The sequence below is a fragment of the Macrobrachium rosenbergii genome, chromosome 3, assembly GCF_040412425.1.
Source record: "Macrobrachium rosenbergii isolate ZJJX-2024 chromosome 3, ASM4041242v1, whole genome shotgun sequence".
Classification (NCBI taxonomy): domain Eukaryota; kingdom Metazoa; phylum Arthropoda; class Malacostraca; order Decapoda; family Palaemonidae; genus Macrobrachium; species Macrobrachium rosenbergii.
In genome coordinates, this window is record NC_089743.1 from 57,793,447 (window position 1) to 57,818,484 (window position 25,038).

At 39.1% G+C, this 25,038-nt stretch overlaps 1 protein-coding gene across 6 annotated transcripts in view; it reads right to left on the minus strand.

Moving 5' to 3' along the window:
• Nucleotides 1–13,452: 13,452 nt before the first annotated feature.
• The window catches only part of LOC136855945 (tRNA (guanine(6)-N2)-methyltransferase THUMP3-like), a 391,317-nt gene continuing 379,731 nt past the window's right edge, over nt 13,453–25,038 (minus strand). For all 6 annotated transcript variants that reach the window (XM_067133504.1, XM_067133515.1, XM_067133478.1 and 3 more), the window contains one exon: nt 13,453–13,672. In XM_067133504.1, the coding sequence (XP_066989605.1) occupies nt 13,517–13,672 (156 nt within the window). In that variant the 3' untranslated portion in view covers nt 13,453–13,516. The remainder of the gene's footprint in view (nt 13,673–25,038) is intronic.

A 25,038-nucleotide genomic window follows, 5' to 3' on the forward strand; every position in this document is an offset into this window, starting at 1 on the left:
TTCATATATTTACTGATGGGTCCAAATCCAGAGCTAGCATTGGAGCTGGAGTATATAGTATTGATTTTTATTGTATTAGTACACTATGTCTTGACGTCTAATTTTTAAATGCTATTGAGAGAATAGCAACTATTAATGAAGGAAATTTTACTATTTTTTAGGGACCCAAAAACGGTTTTACAGAATCTAAACCCTTTTAACTCTACTAAACCAATGGTTTTAAAAATTCAAGAGTGGCTTTATTTAATGAACTGCGGAGGAATACAAGTAAAGTTTTGTTGGGTCCCAGCACAAGTAGGAGTGTCTAGTAATGAAAAGGGTGACAAACTAACAAAAGAAACTGTAGCAGATATGCTTCCAAGGAAAAACAGACTTTCATGCGGAGATACCAGATCACTTCTGAGGAGTGTATGGCAGGAATGTTGGAATATAGTTGGGAAAGCAAAATTAGAGAAATTACAAGTGTCATATTTCCTTGGAAGTATAGCAAATTCCCCGAAAATGGGAAACTGCTCTCCCATCTAAGGATTAGGTATACCAGCCTCACAAGTTTTTAGTAGTAAATGAAAATCAACCACACTGTGATGACTGCCTGGCCCCTTTGACTGTCAAACATTTGCTAATTGAATGCCCCAGTCTTAGGGACCTCAGGAGAACTCCTCTCAGAGGCCCGAGACGAGAATGGCTGGTATATTCTAACCAAAGTCCTCGGGGAAGAAGTTGGTTATGATGCCTGTGGCATTTTTAGATTTGTATCAGAAGCAGATCTGCAAAAGCTATAGATATAATTTTTTATATGTATAACTAGTCTTCATGTCCTTAGGTTTTTTATAAATTTTGTCATTCTCAACAAATGATAGCATCAATGACCTTCGTTGTCCCAATGCCAGAGAACATTAAATCTGTCAATCTGTTCAATATCTCTTGGACAGCCTGGAAGTTTTATGCTGCGCGCCATTCAACCCATTTCATCGAGAGATCACCAAAGTTTTGATTACCTCAGATTTCAAGATGACCCTGGAAGGTTGCTGACTACTTCATTAATTTTCTTCAGCTCAAGTCAGTCTTCTCTGTAAGGCTTTTGCTCAACCGTAAGCCAGGTTTCAGGCTGAAGAGTTTGGATTTCTCTGCCTTTGTGGAGTTATACGTGCACAAGGAGTTGTTGAACAGTCTTGTCTCCCATTCTATAACTTTGTCCTTCCCAGTGGAAGGTGGCCTGTCCTTTGCAGTCTAATCCACGCACTTTACAAGCCCTTGGTTGAAGCCTCAGACAAGAGCTTGCTCTCTAGGCAGACAAACTAGCAAAAGAAGCTGTAGCTGATATGCTTCCAAGGAAATACAGCCTTCCATGGGACAACTTCTTAAGGGCATACCATATCCTCTGAATAGCCGACATACCTTCAAAATATTAAAATCAAGATTTATGCTAATTTACATTCTATAACCATCTAACTTTAGTCTAGCACGTAAATTTGAACCATCCGCGGCCCGTAGCCCCGCCCATTCGGTTTAAAAGGACAACATACGTAACCCATTTAAAGGGGCGCATGCAAGCACAGTATATGCTTTCCTAGTGTAGCAACATGGCTTATTTTTGCCTTTTCTTGACGATGTTTTGTGTGATTATCTAGTGTTTTCTGGCATCTCTCTCCACTCCAACATTCACCAACACTGACTAGTTGTTGGTAACGACAGCGGAGGGAAGGCGCTGATTGCTGGTTAAACAAACCTCTCTGCAATGATTTGGCGTTGTGATGAGGCCCCAGCAGTGAGGCACAAAATTGCTGTTAAATAAGCAAAACAAAACAACAAAATTAGGGAGAGAGATAGAGAGAGGGATGCCGATGACGGTGGATCTGAACATGTTATCAAGATGAGTTGGTAGCAATAATCAGTAGTAAGTTTTAGAAATACAAGAATATTTGTCATCTATAGAATCTGTATACATTAAAGAATGCTGTGTGTGAGAATAACACAGCATTCTTTAATGTATATTGATTCTATAGACAACAAATATTCTTGTAATTCTAGGTATGATGTAGTGAAAATTTCAAGCCTTGTTCCGACATGGTACAGAAAACTTTGAAGCACTATAACTCAAAACTACTTTTTTGGATTCAAATATTTGCCAAAATTCTAAGAACAATAGGAGCATCTTGAAACTCATCATGTGAGTGCATATTGGATGTGCCTTTCTCTTGTAATTTGGTTTTTTTTTATAACGTGAATAATTATAGTGCTAGAAGGAATTTCATTAAGAAAAATGCTATTTTCGTGATGTCATGCTCAACATGTGTTTTATGACTTATATATATCTTTATCTGTTTGAGATTTTACGAAAAACAAAATTAACATGTTTGTATGATGTTTGAGTATCTACATAAAAAGTTAGGTGAGTCGGAGTAAATAATAAGACCGCAGTAAGTTTGTGACGTCATATGACAGACGGATGGTCATATCGCGTTCTTATGCTTGCATAAAGTTGGCAATGGTATTATAATTGTACCCGGAAAGTATTAAGTTGAAATATGAAATACTTTTTTTTTTATTAATATTTTTGTATCAGAGGGTATGGTATGCCCATAACATATCAGATCACGTTAAGAATATGTGGAAGGAATGTTGGAATACAGTTGGGGTAAACAAATTGAAAGAAATTGAATGTCATATTTCCTTGGAAGTACAAGACACTACCCTAGTTACGAACGAGTTACATTCTGAACGGCCATTCGCATCTTGATTTGTTCGTAAGTTGGATTTTAATATGTAGTGCATAATTTTTGTTGATGTTTACCTTCAAATTTTGCTCTGGGTGACTATTCTGTTAATAAGAATTTTTGCAAAGAACAGAAGAACATGAGGAAGAAGAATAACCTGTTCCTTTAACCCCTTCCCTTATTATCCCGAGTATTCTCGTGATAAACTACCATGCACTGTATTCTTCTTACAAACACGCGTATGAGGTGCCGCATTTCAGAGGGGTCTATACGCAAAAGCATAGTTTTGAGATATTAAGCTGTAAAGTTTTCCATTTACTGTATACCAGAACCAATTTATATCATGCAACTTCAGACCGTAAGCTTGGGAGGATTAAGGGTGATTTTCATTTGAAACTTGTTCCCACGTGAAAATTACGTCTTTTCTATATCCTCCCACTACTAACTCAATATTGCCATGTTTGAGGGTTAGGCCCCTCTGACATGCGGCACCTCATATTTGTTCATACTTGTAAAATATTCCTACCCGTTTCTATCTTTGCAATTTAACTTGGTTTGTGATGAAGTCCCATTTTTTATATTTCCCATTTTCTAGTGTGTAGTTTTTTAAATCATGCAGTATTATAAATAATTACTTTGTATGCTGGAGAGGTAAAAAGAATACTAAATTTTGAACGTTGCTGGAATCTGAATTTTATTTTCTTTTTACCTTTCTAGCATCCAGAGAATACTAAATTTTGAATGTTGCTTGAATCTAAATTTTTTCCTCTTTTTACCTTTATAGCTTTCAAAGTAATTCCTTATAATACTGCATGATTTTGAAAATACATACTAAATATAGAAAATGGGAAATACAGTATAGAAAATGGGACTTCAACACTGAGTTAAATTGGGAAGATGGCAATAAGAAGGAATAGTCTACAAGTATGAACAAATATTTTCATGATTGTAAGAAGAATACATGGTAGTTCATCACGAGAATACTCGGATAATCAGGGAAGGGGTTAAATGAACAGGTTCTTCTTCCTCATGTTCTTCTGTTCTTTGCAAAAATTCTTACTAGCAGAATAGGCACCCAGAGGAAAATCTGAACTTACGGGTGGCAAAGGAGAGCTTCAAACACAGTTTTAACTTCTGACCCTGTCTGTTCATATCTCTGAAAGTTTGTAAGTTGAAAGTTCATAAGTAGGGTAGTGTCTGTACTGAAATTGGATTGAAGATTTACCTCACTCGGATAGTTACCAGTTGCAATTGTCGGTGACCTTTTCCAAAATAGAAATGAATAAAGGATAAATTAAGGGCCAGCATTGTGTTAAGACTGAAGCTCCTTATTGATGATAATTGAGCCTAGTTACTAAGCAAGATGTACACTCCAAAGATAAGTGATGAATTATTTTGTTGTCAAGCCTTGTAAATGGAAATGGTTAAAATTCTACAATTTTTCTCCTCACATACGTATGTCCATGGTCACTAGTAATTTTTCATTTCATTTTCCATCTCCTTGAGGGCGTTACAGGAGAGCGTTACAAAGTATATCTCCTTGGTAAAGGCCCTAGCTGATAGGTGCATTATGGCCCCCATATCTTCAACCAGCCCTGCTTAAGCTAACCTTGCTGTGTTGGAGTAGTGTTGTCGTTGCACTGTTGGTAGTACTGAAAGGTATTTGCAGCATCTGTGGCCCCTAGTTTCAACCACTTCTTAGACTTTTAGTCGACCTCCATTCCACCTTCTTCAGTCTGGCTGTCTAACTTCTCTGTTACTACTTTGTGAAACCGGAGTTTTCACTCAGTTCCACCTTTGTATCCTTGTACTACATCTCCTTTATTCTGTGAATTTCTTTATCTTGCTGTCCAACTATTCAAAAACTCCCTCTTTTCTCTGTCTTGAGCAGTGAGTGGTCTAAAATGCCTGAATGCTTGACTTGACAGCCTAAATTTCATTAAATCAAAATCAAATCAAGCTTAAGCCAGTACATATATACTTTTACTAATTTAACTAATCTATACTACTTAGTCATTCACAGAGATTTACCTGCAAAGTACTCCTCTGAACAGGTAGCCCAGCAGAAAACCACAATAATATAGCTTACAGATAAAGCATTCTAAGTGGAGATTTCATATATTAAGGCTACATCTCCATTTGTTACACATACTAATTACAATCTCACTAATATGTTTCAGTAAAGACCAGTCCCCATATCCAGTTGTTATACTGTACTGTACTTGAGTTTATTAAATAAAGTTTATTAATAAATACATCTCAGCTATTTTGAATGATGCATAACTTTTCATTTTAGCACACGCAGTCTAAAGCATCTTTGGTTTCATAATTTCATCAGAACTAGTAGCGCCAGTTTTTCTGTGCTCAGTTTTAAATAAAATCTGATAAAAGCTTTGTAATGGTGTACAGAGACTGGTGCTTAACTTTACAAATAACAGTCTGCCCCTGTATATGCACTGTAGGTATTACTACAAGTGTTACAGCTTCTCTTTTCTCCCTATTGCAACGAAGGAAATTTCTTCCCAAGTAACCTCACCCATTTTACCATAATAATGTAACTGATCGAGAATACAATTCATTTTAATTATTTCTTCAACAGAAAGAACTGTGGGTTCATTCACCCCCTTCATCAATTCTCTCCTCCATTTCCCCAATGGTTACGTCTAATCCTTCCCTCTCTCTCTCTGTTCAAAATGACTGCCTGAGGGCCTTAATTCTAGGTGTGGCTTTCAAGGATGCCTTCCTTGCCAGACAACAGGCAAGGGAGGGGCTAGAAAAGAGAAAATTGGTGCCACGCCCCTTGGGAATGGTGACCTCTCCACGAGGCCTGGCTGAATGCCCACGCGTTCACTATAGAAAATGAGGCGGAGATTGACCTTTGTGCCACATACCTGGATGCCAAGGTGTAATTCACAAGATTATAAATGGACCATACAACAGCAATCAGAGAGAGAAGCACTCAGAACTCCACTAAAGACAGATGTCCCTAATTTTGCCTGTCCCTTGTACCCTCAATGTGTTCGACCCCGAGGTTTGAACCAGTACATTTTTGTTGTGGCATCCCCTTCATTTTCCTCCCTTCAGCGCTGGCACCCCTATTGGACGAGGACATCGTCATCTTGATGAAGGTAATATAACAGAATAAGGTTTTCTTAGTCACGATCCTGTTATTTCTCTGTATGACTTATTTTGTGTTTCCATTGTGTGATCACCTTCAGTAATTTGTATTGGAGCATCGAGTGTTAACGTAATTATGCATTTGGTGTCGAAGTGAGTTATTTGGCACCATATGTGCATTCCCTCAGTTCCCTTTGAGTGTCTTATTATTCTTGCAAGTAACCATCTTGCAGATCGGTCCTGGCTGTAGACCTGCTTTCCACTCTATCCTATGTGCAGTGGCCTTATGCCACCCCTTAATCTACCCCTCTGTGATGTTCCTGTTATGAAGACATCATTGGCGTAGAATATTTCTCCTGTGTAGGATTCAATCAGTTAGCAGGCCCTTATTATTACCTGCCCAGTAATTTGTCATTCTTCTGATCTGTGTTTATTATTATGTAAATATAATTAAATTAAATAAGAGAACCCTTGAGTTTTACGTAATCTTCCCTCACATGAAGAAGGCCCTAAGCCACAGTATTTCCCTTGAATTTATCCAGCTACAGAGTTGCCTTAATCAGTCTATTTAGTCAGATTTCTTAATAAAATACAGAATCCAGCGAGTGTCAAAGGCAAATAAGTAGCATCGACTGACCTGGGTGTCTATGCAATTACTTTGCAATTATCAGGAGAATAGCAACTGCTAGCTGGTCTGCATAATTAGAGATGATCTTGGTATCATACCCCCTCCATTTTAAGCACATGATTAGAGCCAGTTCCACAGTGTAAGTACGTGTCGAATGATTTTGTTTAGGTTTATGCTGGTGCGAGAAGTGACTGCAATCAGTGTTAGGTAATTGATAGACCACTTGTGTGCCAATTTAGTTCATTAGAAGAGAGAGCGTATTAACCATTCCACGAGATTTTTGTTCTATCACATGTTAGCTGCATGTTTAAAGAATAGGAAGCTAGGGAGTAACTCATTCGAAGAGTTAACATAAGGAATAGTGCCTTTATTCCTTCATCCATGTGATAAGGATGATTTGAAAGTCCCAAATTCCTAGATATGTACATTGTGTAGGCAACCACCAAGGCTTTGATTCCAGCTATTTTCATAATGCTGGATTTATCATATCTCACTCTCTCTCTCTCTCTCTCTCACTTGATCAATAGGTAAAGCTAGGAAGTATTAGGAGTCTAAATTCCCAATCTTCAGTCGAGAGAATAGTAAATTCCAACCCGGAAACTTCAATTCCAGGCCACGAGGCCCCATCCCTAACTGTCCGCCATCTTTGATTTGTGAGTTCTATTAGAAATTCCGCTGTTGTAAACAAAGCACGCATAGCGCTCACGTATAAATCCCTTTCTTCTGCTCGCTAAATTTTATCCATACATCTGTGCAGATTGCCACATTTTTGAGAATAATAAATTTTTAATTCTTTAACTGAATTGGATATTCCTCTGCAACTCACAGTATTCTTGTAAATTTATTTATTGAAGAATTTCATTCTTATTCATTACTGTGGGGGAGCCTCCGAGCACGGGAAAAAGGGTTGCCCAGGCAAATGCCAGACAAGTGGTCAAGTCTCTCCCCCCTCCCCCCCCACACCTGACTCATTGACGGCAGATGTCACGGGACCAGAAGTAAACATTAGAGTACTATTATTAGTCATGTGCGAGCTAAGGTTTGTTTTGATAACAGAGAATAACAATTTCTTTCCTTCCCCACGCATAACCTTTCAGCAGTTTGGACTGCCCGCACATAAGTTTGAATGTATTTTGTCTTACCCTCGTGCATTGGAGATTTTAATATTTGAAAGGATCAATGTGCTGTTCACATCATGCCACACTTAAATTATTTTCGACAGCGCAAGGAAAATTTCCTTTACACACCATAAATGTGTAACCCCATAAGCCTTGTATTAGTTCTGCAGTGTGCCTCCGCAAATAAAAATATACAAAAAAGGCTTACATTAGCTTGGGCTAATTTTCGTTCATTATGAACGGATGAATCTCGGTCTTTTTCAGACACCCTGAAATTTAAGTCTTTTCAGACAACTTTAGTCTATTCAGACACCCTAAATCTGTTCATTTCGAACAGCCCTGAGTCTTTTAGACATATTGATTATCTAAAGGGTCAGTCCCATATAAGCATTATCTCAAGATTTATACGACATCCAGAGCCTAGCAAAATGAGGACTTTAAGTTCTACATGTCCGCTGGGAAGGACATGGGACTGTCAGGACAGGCCCTGAGGGATTGGGTCCAAGAGAAAGTAGATGATGCCAAAGCGGAAAGAGAGGCCGAAAGAATAGCCTGGGAGAAATGAGAAGCAGATAGGCAGGAGAAAGAGGCAGATAGGCAGGAGAAAGAGGCAGACAGTCAGGAGAAAGAGGCAGAACGGCAGGAGAAAGAGAAGGAAAGAACAGCCCAGGAGAAACGATAAGAGGCAGAAACACAGGATAAGGAGAAAGAAAGAATAGCCTGGTAAAAAAGAGAGGAGGCAGAAAGGCAGGAAAGGGAGAAGGAAAGAGATGGAGAAAGGAAGAGCCTATCAGCTTGTAATGGCAGCTCAAGGCGTGCACAACACACCAATGCCCTCTCCACATTCAACCCTCAGCAGTGTAGGCTCCCTCATAAGAAATGGGACGAAGCCGAGCCTGCAGCCCCAGCCAAGACAAACCGTCCACCTAAAGGGGGTCCACGGAAGAAGTACCACGGGTGTGGATAATTCCAGGTAGCTTAAAGAGAGATACTGAGATCTTCTGGCACCCGTGCCATCCCTTTATCCTATGAAGACTTTGGCACCTCTACCCAGAAGAGGATGTCAGGGTTCTTCACCAATTTATTTTCCTTATAACTCTGTACAGTAATTTATTCTTTTCCTTTAATATTTCCCTTTTCTTAGTTTTGACTATTACTCACATTTATTTTGCGCCTTACCAAGGCCCACATTTTACTTTAATTCCCTTTGTCAGTGCAGAGTGCCATTGACAGATATTCCAATTTTGTAAGTCCTATGTCTTCCCTTTCATGTCTGTCACAGCATGATACATTTAAAATAAGATTTGCCACAGCCATTAGGTATTGCTGTATAAGTGCCAACTTGGCACAGTGCCATTGTCATGTTGGCAAATGATCCTGCCAGAGGAGTCATGCCCTCTGGCTGCCTTGCAGTTCTTGGACCTAAAGAATGACCCTAGCCATTTTACATAGGCTAAGGGAAAATAATTTTGGCATATTTAATTATCTTTTATAATCATTTGATTACTTTGAAACTGTCCTGTAGTCTATTTGTTTATTTCTGTAATAAATCTCAAATCTCAGGCTCACGACTTTGCATTTATAATGCCTGAATGGCACCAAACCATTGCTCTCAAGTATCGTGGCAACACCTAAGCAAGCCCACACTTACTTTATTGTAAGGCCTCTTCAAAGCAGACTAACTGCATGTATGCAAAACTTGTGCATGAGTTATTATTAAGAGTGCATAAAGTAGCTTGAGAATTAACTTAGTATTAATTAATTATTTTTAACTATACTGTTACGTTGTGAATATACTTTGATTGACATTCATCGTACGCTGCCTTAACGTGATAGAAATGTAATGATAGACTATGTCATTTCTAGCAGCAAGTATTTATTCTCCGTTAAACGGAAATGCCACAGTTGTGTTTGCCTCTTGAAATTGATAACTACGCAGAAATTAAAGTTAAATTATAGGATGCCAAAGGGGAAGTGAGAGAGAAATCACATAGTCTTGTAAGTGAGTTTCCTTGATGGTAATCATTCTCACCCAATATAGGGTGTGGATGCTAACTTGGTTGGGGAGGTGCAACAAAGGAAACTCTTTCCAAGCAACTTCACCCATTTTACCATAATAATGTAACCGATAGAGAATGCAATTCATTTTAATTTTTTTTTTAAATAGAAAGAACTGTGGGTTCATTCACCCCGTCATCAGTTCTCTCCTCCATTTCCCGAATGGTTAAGCCTAGTCCTTCTCTCTCTGTTGGAATTGAGTGCCCAAGGGCCTAATTCTAGGTGTGGCCTTCAAGGATGCCTTCCTCGCCGGACAATGGGCAAGGGAAGAACGAAAAAAGACAAAGTTGGCGCCACACTGCTCAGGAATGGTGACCTCTCCAAGAGCCCTGGCTGAATGCCCACATGTTTGCTATAGAAAACAAGCCATAATTCCTGAGGTTATAAATAGACCATGCAACAGCAGTCAGAGAGAGAAGTGCTCAGAATTCCACTAAGGACAGATGTCCTTACTTTTGCCTGTCCCTTGTACCCTCCACGTGTTCGACCCCAAGGTTTGGACCAGTACATTTTTGTCGTGGCATCCCCTTTATTTTCCTCCCTCCTGTGCCAGCACCCTATTGGACAAGGACATTGTCATCTTGACTAAGGTAATGTATCAGAATAAGGTTTTCTTTGTCACAATCCTGTTATTTCTCTGTATGATTTATTATGTTTCCATTGTGTGATCACCTTCAGTAATTTGTGTTGGAGCATCAAGTGTTAACATAATTATGCATTTAGTATTGAACCGAGTTATTTAGCACCATCTGTGCATTCCCTCAGTTTCCTTTGATCATATTCTTGCAAGTAAATGTCTTGCATATCTTGCAGATCGGCCCTGGCTGTGGAACCACTCTCAGCTCTGTCCCATTTGCAGTCGCCTTATGCCACCCCTTAATCTACCCCTCTGCGATGTTCCTGTTATGAAGACATCATCGGCGTTGAATATTTCTCCTGTGTAGGATTCATTCATTTAGCAGGCCCAGTAATTTGTCATTCTTCTGTTTATTATGTAAATATAATTAACTAAAAGAACCCTTGAGTTTTACGTAATCTTCCCTCATATGAAGAAGGCCCTAAGCCATAGTATTTCCCTTGATTTATTCGTATGCAGAGTTGCCTTAACTAGTCTGTACAGTAGATTTCTTGATAATCTAAAGAAACTCCCTGCGTTCATTTGTTGCCGCCCAGAATCCAATAAGTATCAAAGGCAAATATATAGCACTATCTACACCCACTTGTAGCCTTTTACTTAACATACATTCCACTTACTTTCCCCAATCTCTCTCTCCAACCTTTGTGAAAGTTACTTTGTAGTGCAGTTAGGGAGTTTTCTCCCAGAATTGTCTTTAGATCCTCGTACTTTATTTTCTGGATCCCTTTATCTTGCTGTCCAGCCACTCCTACGCCCTCTTTTCACTTTAAGCACTGAGTGAAGAAGTGCTATAGTTCTTGGTTTTACTGCCCAAATTTCATAATTCTTTCATTCAGTAACAATTCACTAATTGGTAGATAACTAAAACTCTCTAGGAATTGGGGAACTGAACATACTCAGTCTCAAGCCTACTAAGTCTGTGTTATGTTTTGACAGCTTGTTGTTAGGAGAGGGTGAAAAGAGGACACAGATGCATACCAGTCAACTTGGACTATATTGTTCAGCAGTGTTTATCAATAGGTAGATAACTTTGGACATATTTTGAAGCCATGAAAGACAAGTGCACCTGTAGCCATTTTGTCAGCATAGCCTGAAGCAGCATAACATCATGAAGAGAAGTTTGAAACTAAATAGTTTTCCTGGCAGATTAGATATTTCAGGTACTTTGAAAACGAAAGCTTGGAGTATTAGTTGACACCAGGTAGTGTTATACACTCATAACTTTCAAATATCCTTGCAAATGTATAAGAAATGTTTGCAAATAAACATTGAGTAAAAATGAAGAGATTAGAAATTTTTCAAAATTATGTGTACTGTACCTAGCCAAAGTTTGGCTATGTATTTTATACAAGAATGATTAATGGTATGACCTTCCTCAACCAATGATTCTGGCAATTGTATACTGTACTTGTTGCTGATGGAAAGATAAGTAAAAATGTTGACATTTTCCTAGTGCTACACTAAAAAGCCAGAACAAATTTCAAGTAATTGTTTTTAAGGTGAGTGATGGTACATCTAGATCAGATTAGATTAGGGGTATTATTCCTCAAAGAGTGGACTGGATGATTGATAGTGCCGAGATTTAAAGGAGTTAGGGCTCTTGTTTCATTCAACAAGCTCAAAACCAGAAGGATGTCCATATATTCAAATGAGCTTACCTACCCACCCTGGAAAATAACAATGTACAAGTAATGTGGTAGCCATATCAGTGCAGGTAAGGGACACCAAGTAGTTCAAGTGACAGGATGTTATTCATTGGTTCATGACTACATTCTGAAAAGCACTAGATAGACAGAGCATTAGCTATTAATAACACAGTAAAGGTCAGATTATATTAGCTTTTTCTTATACTGTACTTTCATTTTACAAATACTTCAAGTTCTTATACATGGAATGCTCTCCCAGCACTTTTGATTGGTTTTAATCGGATTTTTCTTATACCTTTCTCGATGGAAGTGCATGAGTGAACATAATTGGAGGGACTTGTCCATCCTTTGTGGTTATGGGAAAAAGTGATGTCAAACTTTTTTTAAGTAGAGCATTAGATCTTGGGTATTAAGGTCAATTTTTAAAGCACCTTAAAAACAATTACTTGAAATTTGTTCTGGCTTTTCAGTGTTATACTAGGAAAATGTAAAAATTTTCGCTGTTATTTTTCCATTTGCGGCAAGTATACAATTGCCTGAATCATTGGTTGAGGAAGGTCATACCATTAATCAGTCATGTATGAAATACATAGCCAAACTTTGGCTAGGTACAGTTCACAGGTAATTTTGAAAAATTTATATTTTCATTTTTACTCAATGTTTATCTGCAAGGATATTTGAAAGTTACTGATACTACTACTGTTTGGATTAGTAGATGGTGTGGCAATAGGGTATAAGGTTTAACTCTAAAACTTTACTCTTGATTAGCCAATCTTGCACCATGAGCCATTTTGCATTATGAGTGTATAACACTACCTGGTGTCAACTTACTCTGAGCTTTCTTTTTCAAAGTACTTGAAATATCTAATCTGCTAGAAAACTACATATTTTTTCAAACTTCTCTTCGTGTGAGATGAGTTGTGAATGTCTCTTGATTCATCTCTCACTCTCTTTCATTATTTGAGCATTGTTCCTGTGTCAATGCAGCAGCCTCTAAGGTCTCTTAGACAAGACTGTTCATAGTAGCCGTTTTCTTTCACCCCCGTAGTGATAATTATGATTAGGCCACGCATGAAGATAAAAAGTATTGTTTATACATTCTCTATAAGCTTTACTTCAACAGGGAACTTCCCCCTAGTACCTAGTATCTTCAGTCTGTGTCTTGGAGAGCTAGTGCAGAGCATCAGCGTCCATAATCTGTCAAGGTGCCACTCTGTCACACTAGTTTTATGGTATGGTAGAGAAGGAATAAAAATCGAAGAGGCAAATGAGCCAGAATATTATTCCATTTACTGTAGTATAGAAGTTGTTTTTGATACAATAAAGTTGTCAAAGCAGATCTGGACTTTGGGTCAGGTTGTAGGCAAAGTCAGCTTTTTATCACCTGCCTTCCTTTTACCATTTTACAATGGTAAAAAGGTTGCTTTGCATGTTATTACTCTTGGTTGGAAAAAGCATGACTAACTACCTAGCTCAGATTGAAAATGTCATGAAAGAGAGGTGTAGAAAGCAATGAAACCTTAAAAACAAAGAAATTTAATAATTTTTTAATATGAAAATATTAATTGCTGTACATTCCTGTTAATACCAGTGTGTCAAGAGGATTCTTCTTCCTTCTGTATTTGTTCCAGGTTTACACCTTCTGGGAATAACGCAGTTCTTTGCAACATGAATATCACTGCTGTCAGTCCCCCAATGTTTACTGTGCGAGAAGTCAAACTTTTCCATAATGTAGGCACTCTCTTGATATTCTGGAAAAGTAAAAAATAAATCCATACTCTTAGGAAAAAAGGGCACTTACAAACAGTTTCAAGTTGAAATAATTGCAGCAATAAAATGAGGTAAATAATGATTGCTGAGCTCCATCCATAACTAAATACTTGACCAGACATATGTACAAATACAGGCTGTACCAGCAACTCTAGTATACTTGGTTCTCTCTGCTGAAAAAAAAGGACCTATCATGGAAGGAAGAGAATGTAGTGTGTCCCTGAGGGAATACAAACCATCACCTTGCAGTGTGTAAGGTTGTACGCTACCGATCTCTCCTCTTCCCTTGTATGAATGTAGCAGAGTTTAAAGTAACTATTTTTTTCATACTTTTTGTGTTTAGTGACTCAAGTTGCTGTGTTTCCTCTCACATAGAGAAGAAATAAGAGCAATGTAGATGAGGATCTTGGGCAGCCATGTCTCTTACATCTGTAGACCCACATAAGTTTTGTTCTCATTATTGAGGTAAGTTCTGTATCTATTCCTTCCCATGTGAAAAATGTGCAGACTGTGCTTCTCATCAGAGAAAAGTTTAATAAGGGGAGAAACGAAGGACAAGTTCCATTTGCCATCATTGGTGGGGGGGTCTTACTCCCCCACTGATGCCACTGGAACCTGTTGGGACATTTCTCCAGCCATCTTCTATTCCTTTAACATCTTCCAAGAGTGCTTCTCTCTCATCAATGGTTAACAAAGAAACTGTCCATCTTTTTCTCTGGAAGGTACTGACTTGTCTGGGATTGATGTTCTCACAGTTGCATCTCCCCCTCTCTGATAGTGATGATTTGACCCAGTCTTGGATTTCATTCTACAAGTATCTAAAGAAAACTTAGCCTACCCTAAAATGTTCCGTTCAAAATGATTTGGTGGGAAAGAAAAAGAACACTTCATCTCCCAAATCTTCAGTGCTTCAGGCTTTTGTTGATAATAACATGTCCGTGGAGTCCATGGCCCTTGCATCTCTGGCTATTTCCAGGAAGCACAAACAGTAGCTGGAAGGGGTTCTTCCTTCTAACCTACCTTCTGTTGAGCCAACTTCTACGAGTTCAGGTTGGTGGACAGCAAGTGTAGAATGTGAGAAGGGGAAAAGGAGGATGTCTTGGTGTTCTTCCTCTTCATCTTGTTCTTTGTCATCCTCTCCCTCTTCTTGATTGAGACTTTCATCCTTCACACAGACAGAGGAGGAAAACTAAGCATTCTTGTAGGAAAAAAAAGGTGGTGGTCACCTCTTGCCAGATCAGTCTCCAAGGAACACAGCTGTAGCTTAAGATCTTTCCAGCATTGACATCACTCTTCGAGCTAACATCACATATGCACATTCCAGTTTATACAATCCTTGTCTTCCTCTCTTGTGACATTCATGCTCAGGTATTATGGCCATTTGTTGGCCATTAGTTTTGCACTTTATAGTTATAAATACATTAACTTGTTAATATTTTTAAAATTTCAGTTAATATTTTTATAATTTCAGGATATATTTGTGTATATTATCAATGGCATTGTTCTCTTAAAGTTAGTGGGGAACCTTTCTTATTCCAGGTCTGATGTGGTGAGAGGGTTTGCCCGGATAAGAGATTGATAGACATTGTTGGCTCCTGAGCAGCTCTGTCAGTACAGTGCCATAGATTATGGTGGAAATAATGTGCAGTTTGAGTGTCTTCATAAAGCTTCTACCTGCAGTACCAGTGCAAAGTGCATAAATATTTTGTGGTTGCCACATTTGCAAGTCATTATTGATAATAGACACTGAGACTGCCTGCAATGGTGATGTCTGTGCAGTTTTATTTCCAACATGTGTGGTGAGACCTTATAAAGCGATTCATTTACTGCTGAAGTTGCCAAAGGGAAATTGAAATTAAAGGGTGAAGCCTAAGAACTTTTGGGGGTTATAAGCTGGTCAGGTATTGAACCTTTTTTACTGGTTAGGTAGGATAGTTTAGGAAGTTATTGTCTACAGGAGTTTGAAGTCAACAAACTATGTACTGTAAATTTTGTAAATAAAACCACTAGTAAATAAATCTGTAGGATACATAGCAATTGATTTTCTCCCAGGATTATGAACTTGTCTATTGTGCTTGCTCTTTACCTCAATATCATAAACTCTCTGAGAAAAAGAAAAAGAAAAAATTTTGGCATCCAACATGGAGCAGTGCATTGAAAGGAAGGAGAGTAGTAAAAGTTCAGCAGTTTTGAGAGGGCAGATAGTAATTTAGTAGTGGGAAAAGGTTCTTGGAAAAGATAAATGACGGTTGTGGTGAAAGTAGTGTGAACATAAAGGAAAATTTTGAAATTGGTGTAAAGTAAGTTTAGAGAAAAAATGGAGGGATTACAGAGGGAACTAGAGGTGGTAAGAGAATGTCGTAGGAGGGTGAAAGCAGAGAAGGAACAGTTAAAACAGTAAACTGAGGAAGTTGAAAAGGGTGATTAAGGAAAGAGGAATTGGTAGGAAAATAAGTTGGGGAGTCAGAAAGGCTGATGCAGGAAGAGATGGAATGGATGATTAGGAAAGCTAAGTTAGGAAATTATTAAGAGCGAGGAACCACAAGGCGCAGTAGGTAGGTCAGAGTAAACTCCAGATCTGAAAGGTTCAGATGAACGGAGTAAATGTAAAGGGAATGGATGTTAAAGGTAAGGGTAAAGATAAGAATAGGAAAGTCACGAAAATAAGTATGAGGGTAAAAAGATGAAAGTAAGTTGATTCTTTTTATGAACTAATGAGTGATGATGAGGGTGCATTTAAGAGTAGTGAGGAATGTTAACCCTTTAATGCCGACTGGACATTATTTTACATCGACAAAAGTTGTCTGTCGGGTGCCGAGTGGACGTAAAATACGTCGACTACAAAAAGTTTTTCAAATATTTGCGCAAAAATACTTATAGGCCTTGTTTGCAAATCATGCCCCTTGAGGGATGCTGGGAGTTCACGGATCACGCTGTTGTTTTGTTTACAAGCGTGACCCAGCTGTGCATGCGTGAATTTAATTCTTTAGTCACTGACGTAATTTTTCACTGTTTTCTATTAGCCTTTACATAAAGTTTTATATATGAAAATGTGCACAATTTCATGTTACATAAAGTTTTATATATGAAATGTGCACAATTTCAGAATACAACAAAAAATAACTCATGGTTGTAGCTTTTATCAATTTTGACATATTTTCATATAAATCAAGATAAGTGCCAAAATTTCAACCTTCGGTCAACTTTGACTCGTCCGAAATGGTCGAAAAATGCAATTGTAAGCTAAAACTCTTACATTCTAGTAATATTCAATCATTTACCTTCATTTTGCAACACATGAGAAGTCTCTAGCACAATATTTTGATTTATGGGGAATTTTTGAAAAAACTTTTTCCTTATGTCCGCACTACCTCTGCTGAAAATCTTGTAAGAGCCTGACGCCGTCTCTTCCAAACGTGTGTGTTCGTTGTCCATCAGAGTGGACAAGACAACAAGAGCATCTAGTTTTCTTTCTCTAAAGGAATGCAATTTCAACCATACAATATTTCAGTCTGTTTCTCCCTAACCATTGTTGTCTTGATGTATGTACAATCACCACTACTTGCATTGCCATGTAAGCATTCTAATCATGTACTCATAATGTTCCAACAAATCTTCTGTATCAAACTGTGTGTATGTTTCTGTTTGTGAAGACGCCAAACGTCTCGCCACTCCGATGAACGACGAACACACGCGTTTGGAAGAGACGGCGTCAGGTTCTTACAATCTCAGAAATTCTTTAGTCACTTTGTCGTAACTTTTGCACAGTTTTCTATTAGCCGTTACATAAAGTTTTATATATGAAAATGTGAGCAATTTCATGTAGAATACAACAAAAAATAACTCATGGTTGTAGCTTTTATCAATTTTGACATATTTTCATATAAATCACGGTAAGTGCCAAAATTTCAACCTTTGGTCAACTTTGACTCAACCGAAATGGTCGAAAAATGCAATTGTAAGCTAAAACTCTTACATTCTAATAATATTCAATCATTTACCTTCATTTTGCAACAAACGAGAAGTCTCTAGCACAATATTTCGATTTATGGTGAATTTTTGAAAAAAAAAAATTTTCCTTACCTCCGCGCTTGCGCTAACTCTGCTGAAAATCTCAATTTCTTTAGTCCCTTTGTCGTAATTTTTGCACCATTTTATATTTGCTGTTACATAAAGTTTTATATATGAAAATGTGTGCAATTTCATGTAGAATACAACAAAAAATAACTCATGATTGTAGCTTTTATCAGTTTTGAAATATTTTCATATAAATCACGATACATGCCGAAATTTCAACCTTAGGTCAACTTTGACTCGACCGAAATGGTCGAAAAATGCAGTTGTAAGCTAAAACTCTTACGTTCTAGTAATATTCAATCATTTACCTTCATTTTGCAACAAATGGGAAGTCTCTAGCACAATATTTCGATTTATGGTGAATTTTTTGAAAAACTTTTTTTACGTCCGCGTGTTACGAATTCATGCATCGTTTTGTGATAATATTTTCTCTGTGTTGCTTTGATCGTTTTACAATTTGTTATATACCAAAATCATCGCAATTTAGTGTACAATACAACGAAAATAAAAATAACTCATTAGCTTTAACCGTTTTGCTCACATCACGATTTGTATACAATTATATATGAAATTTTTTTTGTGCTGTCATATATTCCAATATTTATATATGATAATGATATTTTTTTTTTCATTTCTGATGGTTGCATACTAAACTTCAGGCAATGAGAAAAAAAGGAGCCAAAAATGAACTCTTAATCTTAAAAACTAAGCGTGCTGTGATTTTTTGAAAAAAACTTACTTTCCTCTTCGGCGCTAACTCAAACCCCGCCGGCATACGGCAGACACTTTTGTAAATATAGGCTCGGCGTTTAAGGGTTAAGGAAACAGTGAATGCAAGTAAAGGAGTGAAGAAGTACACACAAGTATTTTGCTTGGCAAGGTGCCAAAAACGGGAAGTACTACACCTTGAGTGATAGACAGCAAGTTTCCTTAGGGAACATAAAAGGTACTGCGTGGAGACATGGTGAGAATGCATCAGTGGTTGCAGGGATTGGGAGAGTTTCTAGAGGTATGGTTATTTCATTTTTATAGAACAGTCATGAGTATAGCAATGCAGAGGTGCAAAGTTGTGAAAGTGAATGACTGAACAGGTGGAACGAATGGAGAAGGGAATAAGGCATAAATGGAAGAATGAATGTGAAGTTGCACAAATGGGAAAGCATGAAAGTGTGTCAATGTATGCCCACCAACTTGAAACTGTAGCCAGGAAGAAGATGGGGATCAAGACCTTAATGATATAAGATGTTAATGAAGTTTCTGGCTACTGTTCCTGATCATGTGGCAGTGTTTGTAAATGCAAAGTGGAAGTGAAAGATGCGCAATGGAAGAATGAGTCAGTGGAGGATTGAGTTCAAAGACATGGAAGACAGAAGGAATGAGAAACAAGCATTTGTAGGGAGAATGTGCAGGAGCAAAGGAGAGGACAAAGAATGGGTTATACCTGGATGCAGTGGCAGATCATTCTTTAGAGACTATGAGTGAGTATGGAATGAATAGAAATTACAGGAATTCGAGAGAGATGAGAAGCATTAGTAATATAGGATTAGGCAAGGCAAAAGGAGAAGTGTAAGTTATGGCCAAAGCCTAACTAGGTATAGGAATAATAGGAATAGTAGAATGAAAGTTGCCAGTGGTATGAGAAGTGAGGTACATGAAATACAACATCATAGGTGTGCACGTGCAGGACATACAAAATATGAATTTAGAGGCTTGCTTTGCCTCCAGTCAGGTAGGACATCAGGTTAAGGACTGCAAGGAAGTAAAGTCTGTGAAATGCTTTAAGTGTGGAGGCAAGGACATAAGGCAAAAGCATGTGATTTCTAAAGAATGGTTAGTGTACTGGGAATTGTGTATGATCTGGACATTTGGTCCAGATGTGTGAGATGCCAAAGACTAGATGCACAGCATGTGGAATTATAGGTCATGTTGCTGAAGTATTTAGAATGCAGAATCAGGATTTTTGTGAGAGAGCGTTCTGCATATATGGGTGTAAGTTTGGTGATGAATGTAAATAAGTGTTTGTGTCTTAAAACGGAATGCCATCTCAGTCTGGAGAAACTAAATGCTACAGCTGCCACTGAAGAAAACCAGAAATTGACAAGTCAGACTATCTCTACTGTTGTTAACAACTTTAATTTATAATGAAAGACCATAACTGACATTAATTACGACGACATGTCTTGGTCCACCCAAGTGGTCAAACCACCAATTTGGGAACTGCAGGCAACTTTGGCACAGCCCTGGTTGTGTCACTGATCATATGAGAAGTGTTCTGCTTACACAAGATAAATAATTATTGTTATGAGCTACAGCAGAAGACCAAGTGCTGGGACCTATAAAGTCATTCAGCATTGAAAGTGAAACAGAGCAAAAGGTTTTAAAAGATATAATGGCAGGAAAACCTCACAGTTGCACTATGAAAAAATTATGAGAGGGTGGAAAGTAAGATGGAAGAAAGAGAATATAAATGGAGGTACAGTGAAAGGAATGAAAGTAGTTGCAGCTAGGGGCTGAAAGGATGCTGCAAAGAACCTTCAGTAATGTCTATGGAAGATAACTTGGGGTTGCAGTGAAAAAACATGGCTTGTCTGATGGGGTTGCACTGAAAAAAACATGGCTTGTCTGATCTGGCAGAGCCACTTCCCTTCTCCTGATAGTGCTATATCTGTCTGGAACCATTCATTTTTGGTAAGCAATCAGTTACCCAACAGCAACTGATCTTGTCATTCTGCTGGTATGGGAAAACTTCCAGCCATCAAACAATTAGTGGCCCTCTGGTCTCCAGGGCTCTAGAGCTTCTCCCTTCTAGTTACATTACATTCCTTCTGGACTAGCAGGCAACAGGAGTGTGGCTGAAAGCCAACAGTGAACACTGTATCATCTTTCTGGAGGTGAGGACAGTTTTACTGTCTCTTCAATCATTTATGGCACCTGTAAGAGGCAAAGTTCTCTGAATTACAGTAGAAAACTTGGTAACAGTGGTGCAACTCAGAAACGAGGGAGGAACAAGAACAAAAATGTTATCTAGCAGTGGAAAGCTTTGCCTCTGGTGGTTTGTGCTAAGAAGATGGAACATCACTGCATACTATTTCAACAAAACCTAGTTCTGCCATGGGAGTTATCTCTGGACCAAGATGTTTACAAGGCCCTTTGGAAGATTTGAGACAGGCCTCTGATGAACCTGCTTGTGACAAGCCTTAATCACAATCTTCTACTGTACTGTTCAGCACAACCAGAATTTGACAGCTTGGACAGTTGAGGTTTACACCTTCCTCCTATTGTCCTATTTTGTCAGATGCTGATGAAATTGACAGCCACCAGCCGATTAAGGATGACATTGGTGGTTCCACTTCAGCCCTCGGAGGACTGGTTTTGGATCCTAGATTTCTCAAGCTCTTGGTGGATCATCCCAGGACCCTGCCTACTAGCAGGAGGTTACTGAAGCAGCTGCACTTGAGTTCCATAACCAAAGCAATAATGCTACATCTTTGTTTGGAAACTAGTGAGCAACAGTCTCAGCAATTTTAACTTTTTTAAGTTGCTGATTCAGCCTTCAACCTCTACCAGCCTAAGCAGAGGAAAGTTGCCTTGATGCTTCTACCCCTTTAATTGCAGAATTCATTTACTCTGAAATGAAAGGATATAAGGAAGTACTATCTAGGGTGCCCAGCTTCATGGAATTCACATGCAATGACATATATGTCATAAGACTACCTGCTTTGAGAAGGGCTCATTAGGACAGTTCACACCAAAATTACGACCTATGCATGGCTCATCAGCACCCAGTAAGAGCCAATGTGGGAGTCTTGCTTATGTCATCTTTCTGTGAAGACAGACTTCCTAATTAGCCTTTTTGACTGGCAATTGAGCTATAAGCTCTGTTGGGGTCAACCATGCTCGAGATTAGTCTTTCCATCGCTCCAAAGTTGTAACCAGGGCACAAAAGACTAGTATCCAGGATCATACCACCTAGTCACTTGCTATGTCAGCCCTCTAGGAAAGGTATTCCTAAGGCAGTGTATTCACCTGCTTTCTATATACCTCAAATAAGCTTTCTATATACCTCAAATAAGGGGCCAAGAAAATGTGTGGAGACCTAAACCAAAGAAATATGTCTTAAAATTTAAGAATTAGTTTATGACCTTGTACATAAGTTTCAAACTTGAAGGCTCCTTGTAAATGTAAGAGATGAAAATATAAATAAAAAAGGGAAGATATAAATGAAAATATAATTAAAAAAAAGGAGATAAAATGAAAATATAATTAAAAAAGGAGAGATATAAATAATGAAAAAATGAAAAATATAATTAAAAAAGGAAAGATATAAATAATGAAAAAATTAATATATGGCAAGGCATGAGTGGTTAGTCACCTGTTATTCCAACTTTTGAGGGCTGGCAGTGCCAAGGACTACTCCCATCGCTTAGTAAAGGCTAGGCTACCTGGCACTACTCTGAGGACAAGGTATCTCTAAACTGATTATGATAACTTCTTCCTTTCCTTGAATTGGTGAAGGTGTCGTCTTGGCTACAGCAGGTTATTCTGCTGGCATAATCCTGGTGTGTTTGAAGAGGAAGCGTGTAGAGGTGAAGAGGCACCATTCCTCAGGACAGGTTGTCATAAGTTGTCAGGTTTGTTATAGTAAGCCTTTCAACTCATGTTGCAGTGAACCCAAGATTTTCAGGACTTGGACTACAGGTGAGGATGATACTGTTGAAGCTGGAAACTGAGAAGTAACTCGAGGATGGTGTCTACTAATCAATCTCCACCCACCGAGCAAATTCATGCAGCAAATCCTATTCAGCTCTTCACCTAAGCTGCAATTCAGCCATATTATGACTTGGAGTGGGTTACGATGAAATAAACAGTTTGGGCCAAAACTAGTATTTTCAAATGAAACGAATCAATTTTAGAGTTCCCTCCTCCTGGCCTCACTGATCTTTTGATTTCAAGACAACACATAAAAATGAGAAAGGTGACTTGATGGGGGTGCTCAAGAGTACAGTATACTATTTTTCTGTCTGAAAAACAGAAGACTGGAGTCTGGGGACATAAAAACCATAAATGTTGGTATATATTAGGTTTTTGTATATACTGTATATACATTTATGACTATTTTAAGCTCTGTATTGAAGCCTAATGTGCATTCAGAAAAAAAGACAACTTGAGTTGAATTGAACAGCACTAATAACCAAAATAAGATTGAGTAGAAGGTTAAGTTGTTTCTTGTATAATTAACTTACTCATACCTCTTCCAGTAATTTGCCCATTCAACAAATTTGGGATTTATGCTTCCCACTGCACAAGCAACACCAGTGATGTAAAAACATTTTTGCCAGTTACTTCAACAAATGAGGGATTTCTGCGACATTGTGAACCGCCGCCTACGGGAAGCAGCAAAAAGTCTACGGGAAGGTGCCGACATTACTGTCCGTCACACCGAAATAAACTGCTGCCCTAGTCCTCATTAACACCTCTGAGTACCACCAGAAACTGGACAAAATCCTGGTTGATGCGACGAAGTTTCGACGTATCTCAAAGAACCCTGTGGATGAAATCAAATGAGAGGCTAACAGAATCATCGTCGAAACCATCAATGCCGCCACCAATGCAACCTACCTTAACCCCATTACAGGCAATTTTAATTTTGGCTATATTTATGGTAACGTAAAGACTCATAAACAAAAACTCGATACCCTCTTAACCCCTTATATTCCTTCTACCTATAGTTTGAAGTCGTCTACAGAGTTCCTTGATGACCTTAGAGTTGAGCCCGATGGAGGATACATTTCATCAATGGACGTTGATTCCCTTTTCACCAACATCTTGGTGGATGAAACCATCGAGACGATCGCCGATCGCGTCTACAGGGACCCATCGACTAGACCACTGTCCATCCCCGAACATGCCCTTTGATCCTTACTCGAACTGTGTACTAAGAAGGCACCCTTCATCAACCACCATGGACATACATACATACAGTACCTCCAGGTAGACAGCGTCACAATGGGATTCCCCCTTGGAGTCCTGTTTGCAAACTTTTACATGGGCATGGTGGAAGAAAGGGTTTTTGCAGAGATCACGAAGCCACCCATGTACGTCCGGTATACTGATGACACCTTTATATGTGCTGGTTCCAGTGAAGAGATTAATGAACTGCGTGCAGCCTTCCACTGACACAGCAGTCTCTGCTTTATCATTGAACACAGCGAGGACGGCTGGATGTCCTTGTTGAGCTGAAGGAGGACTCGTTCTCTACCATCTACCACGGTGTATACCAAACCTACGAACCTTGGTATGCGCCTGAACAGCAACAGCGAGTGCCCCGAGAGATACAAGAACTCCACCATCACTGCCTACACCAGGAGGGCCCTTACCCACTGTTTGTTGTGGACCGACACTCACCGTGAAATGGAAAGGGCCTCCCAGGTATTAGTTAATAATGGTCATCCCAACAGGAGCATCCAGGCCGCCTACAGAAGGATGATGGAGAAGTGGCAGAACCAAGAGGAGAGACAAGATACACCTGAGAAGATCACCCTCTTCTACAAGGGGAACTACCACTCACGATATAAGGAGGATGAACGGGCCCTGAAAAAAATATCATTAGGGACAACGTCGCCCCCACCGACAGCAGCAAGAAGATCCAACTGGTTATCTTCTACAGGAGCAAGAAGACATGCAGTCTAGTGATGAAGAACAACCCTGCCCCTCCCCAAGATCCCATGAAGAGGACGAATGTTATATACCGATACATGTGCCCTTTCTGAGGATGCCCCAGAACTTACATCGGCATGACATCCATGCACCTCTCCAAACGGATCTCCTGCCGTGCCCAGGAGGGAACCATCTTTAATCACTGTAAGACTGCCCACAACCAGAGGATCTGCCGCAGCGACATTGTCGGACATTTCGAAATTGACAGCGCCCCCGACCTTCGTCATCTTCGCATCCTGGAGGCGCTCCACATAAGGAAGGAAAAACCGAGCCTTAATGTGACTCAGGAGACCTTCCTTCTCCCTACAGCTGTCAGGCAAGCCGAGGACAACCAGGCAAGACCCGCATCCCAACCTATGCCCCTTGAGGACGACCTTCAGAGCACTGAGGGTGATCGCCTAGTGAAATCTCACCCCGAGGACGACCTGCAAGATCGCCCCTCGCACCCACCTACGACCTGCATCAGGAGTTATCCCGCAAGGAGCAGGAGAAAACTACTCTCATCACGGAGAAGAACCAGCTCCTGGCAGAATGGAGCAACACACACAGGAGA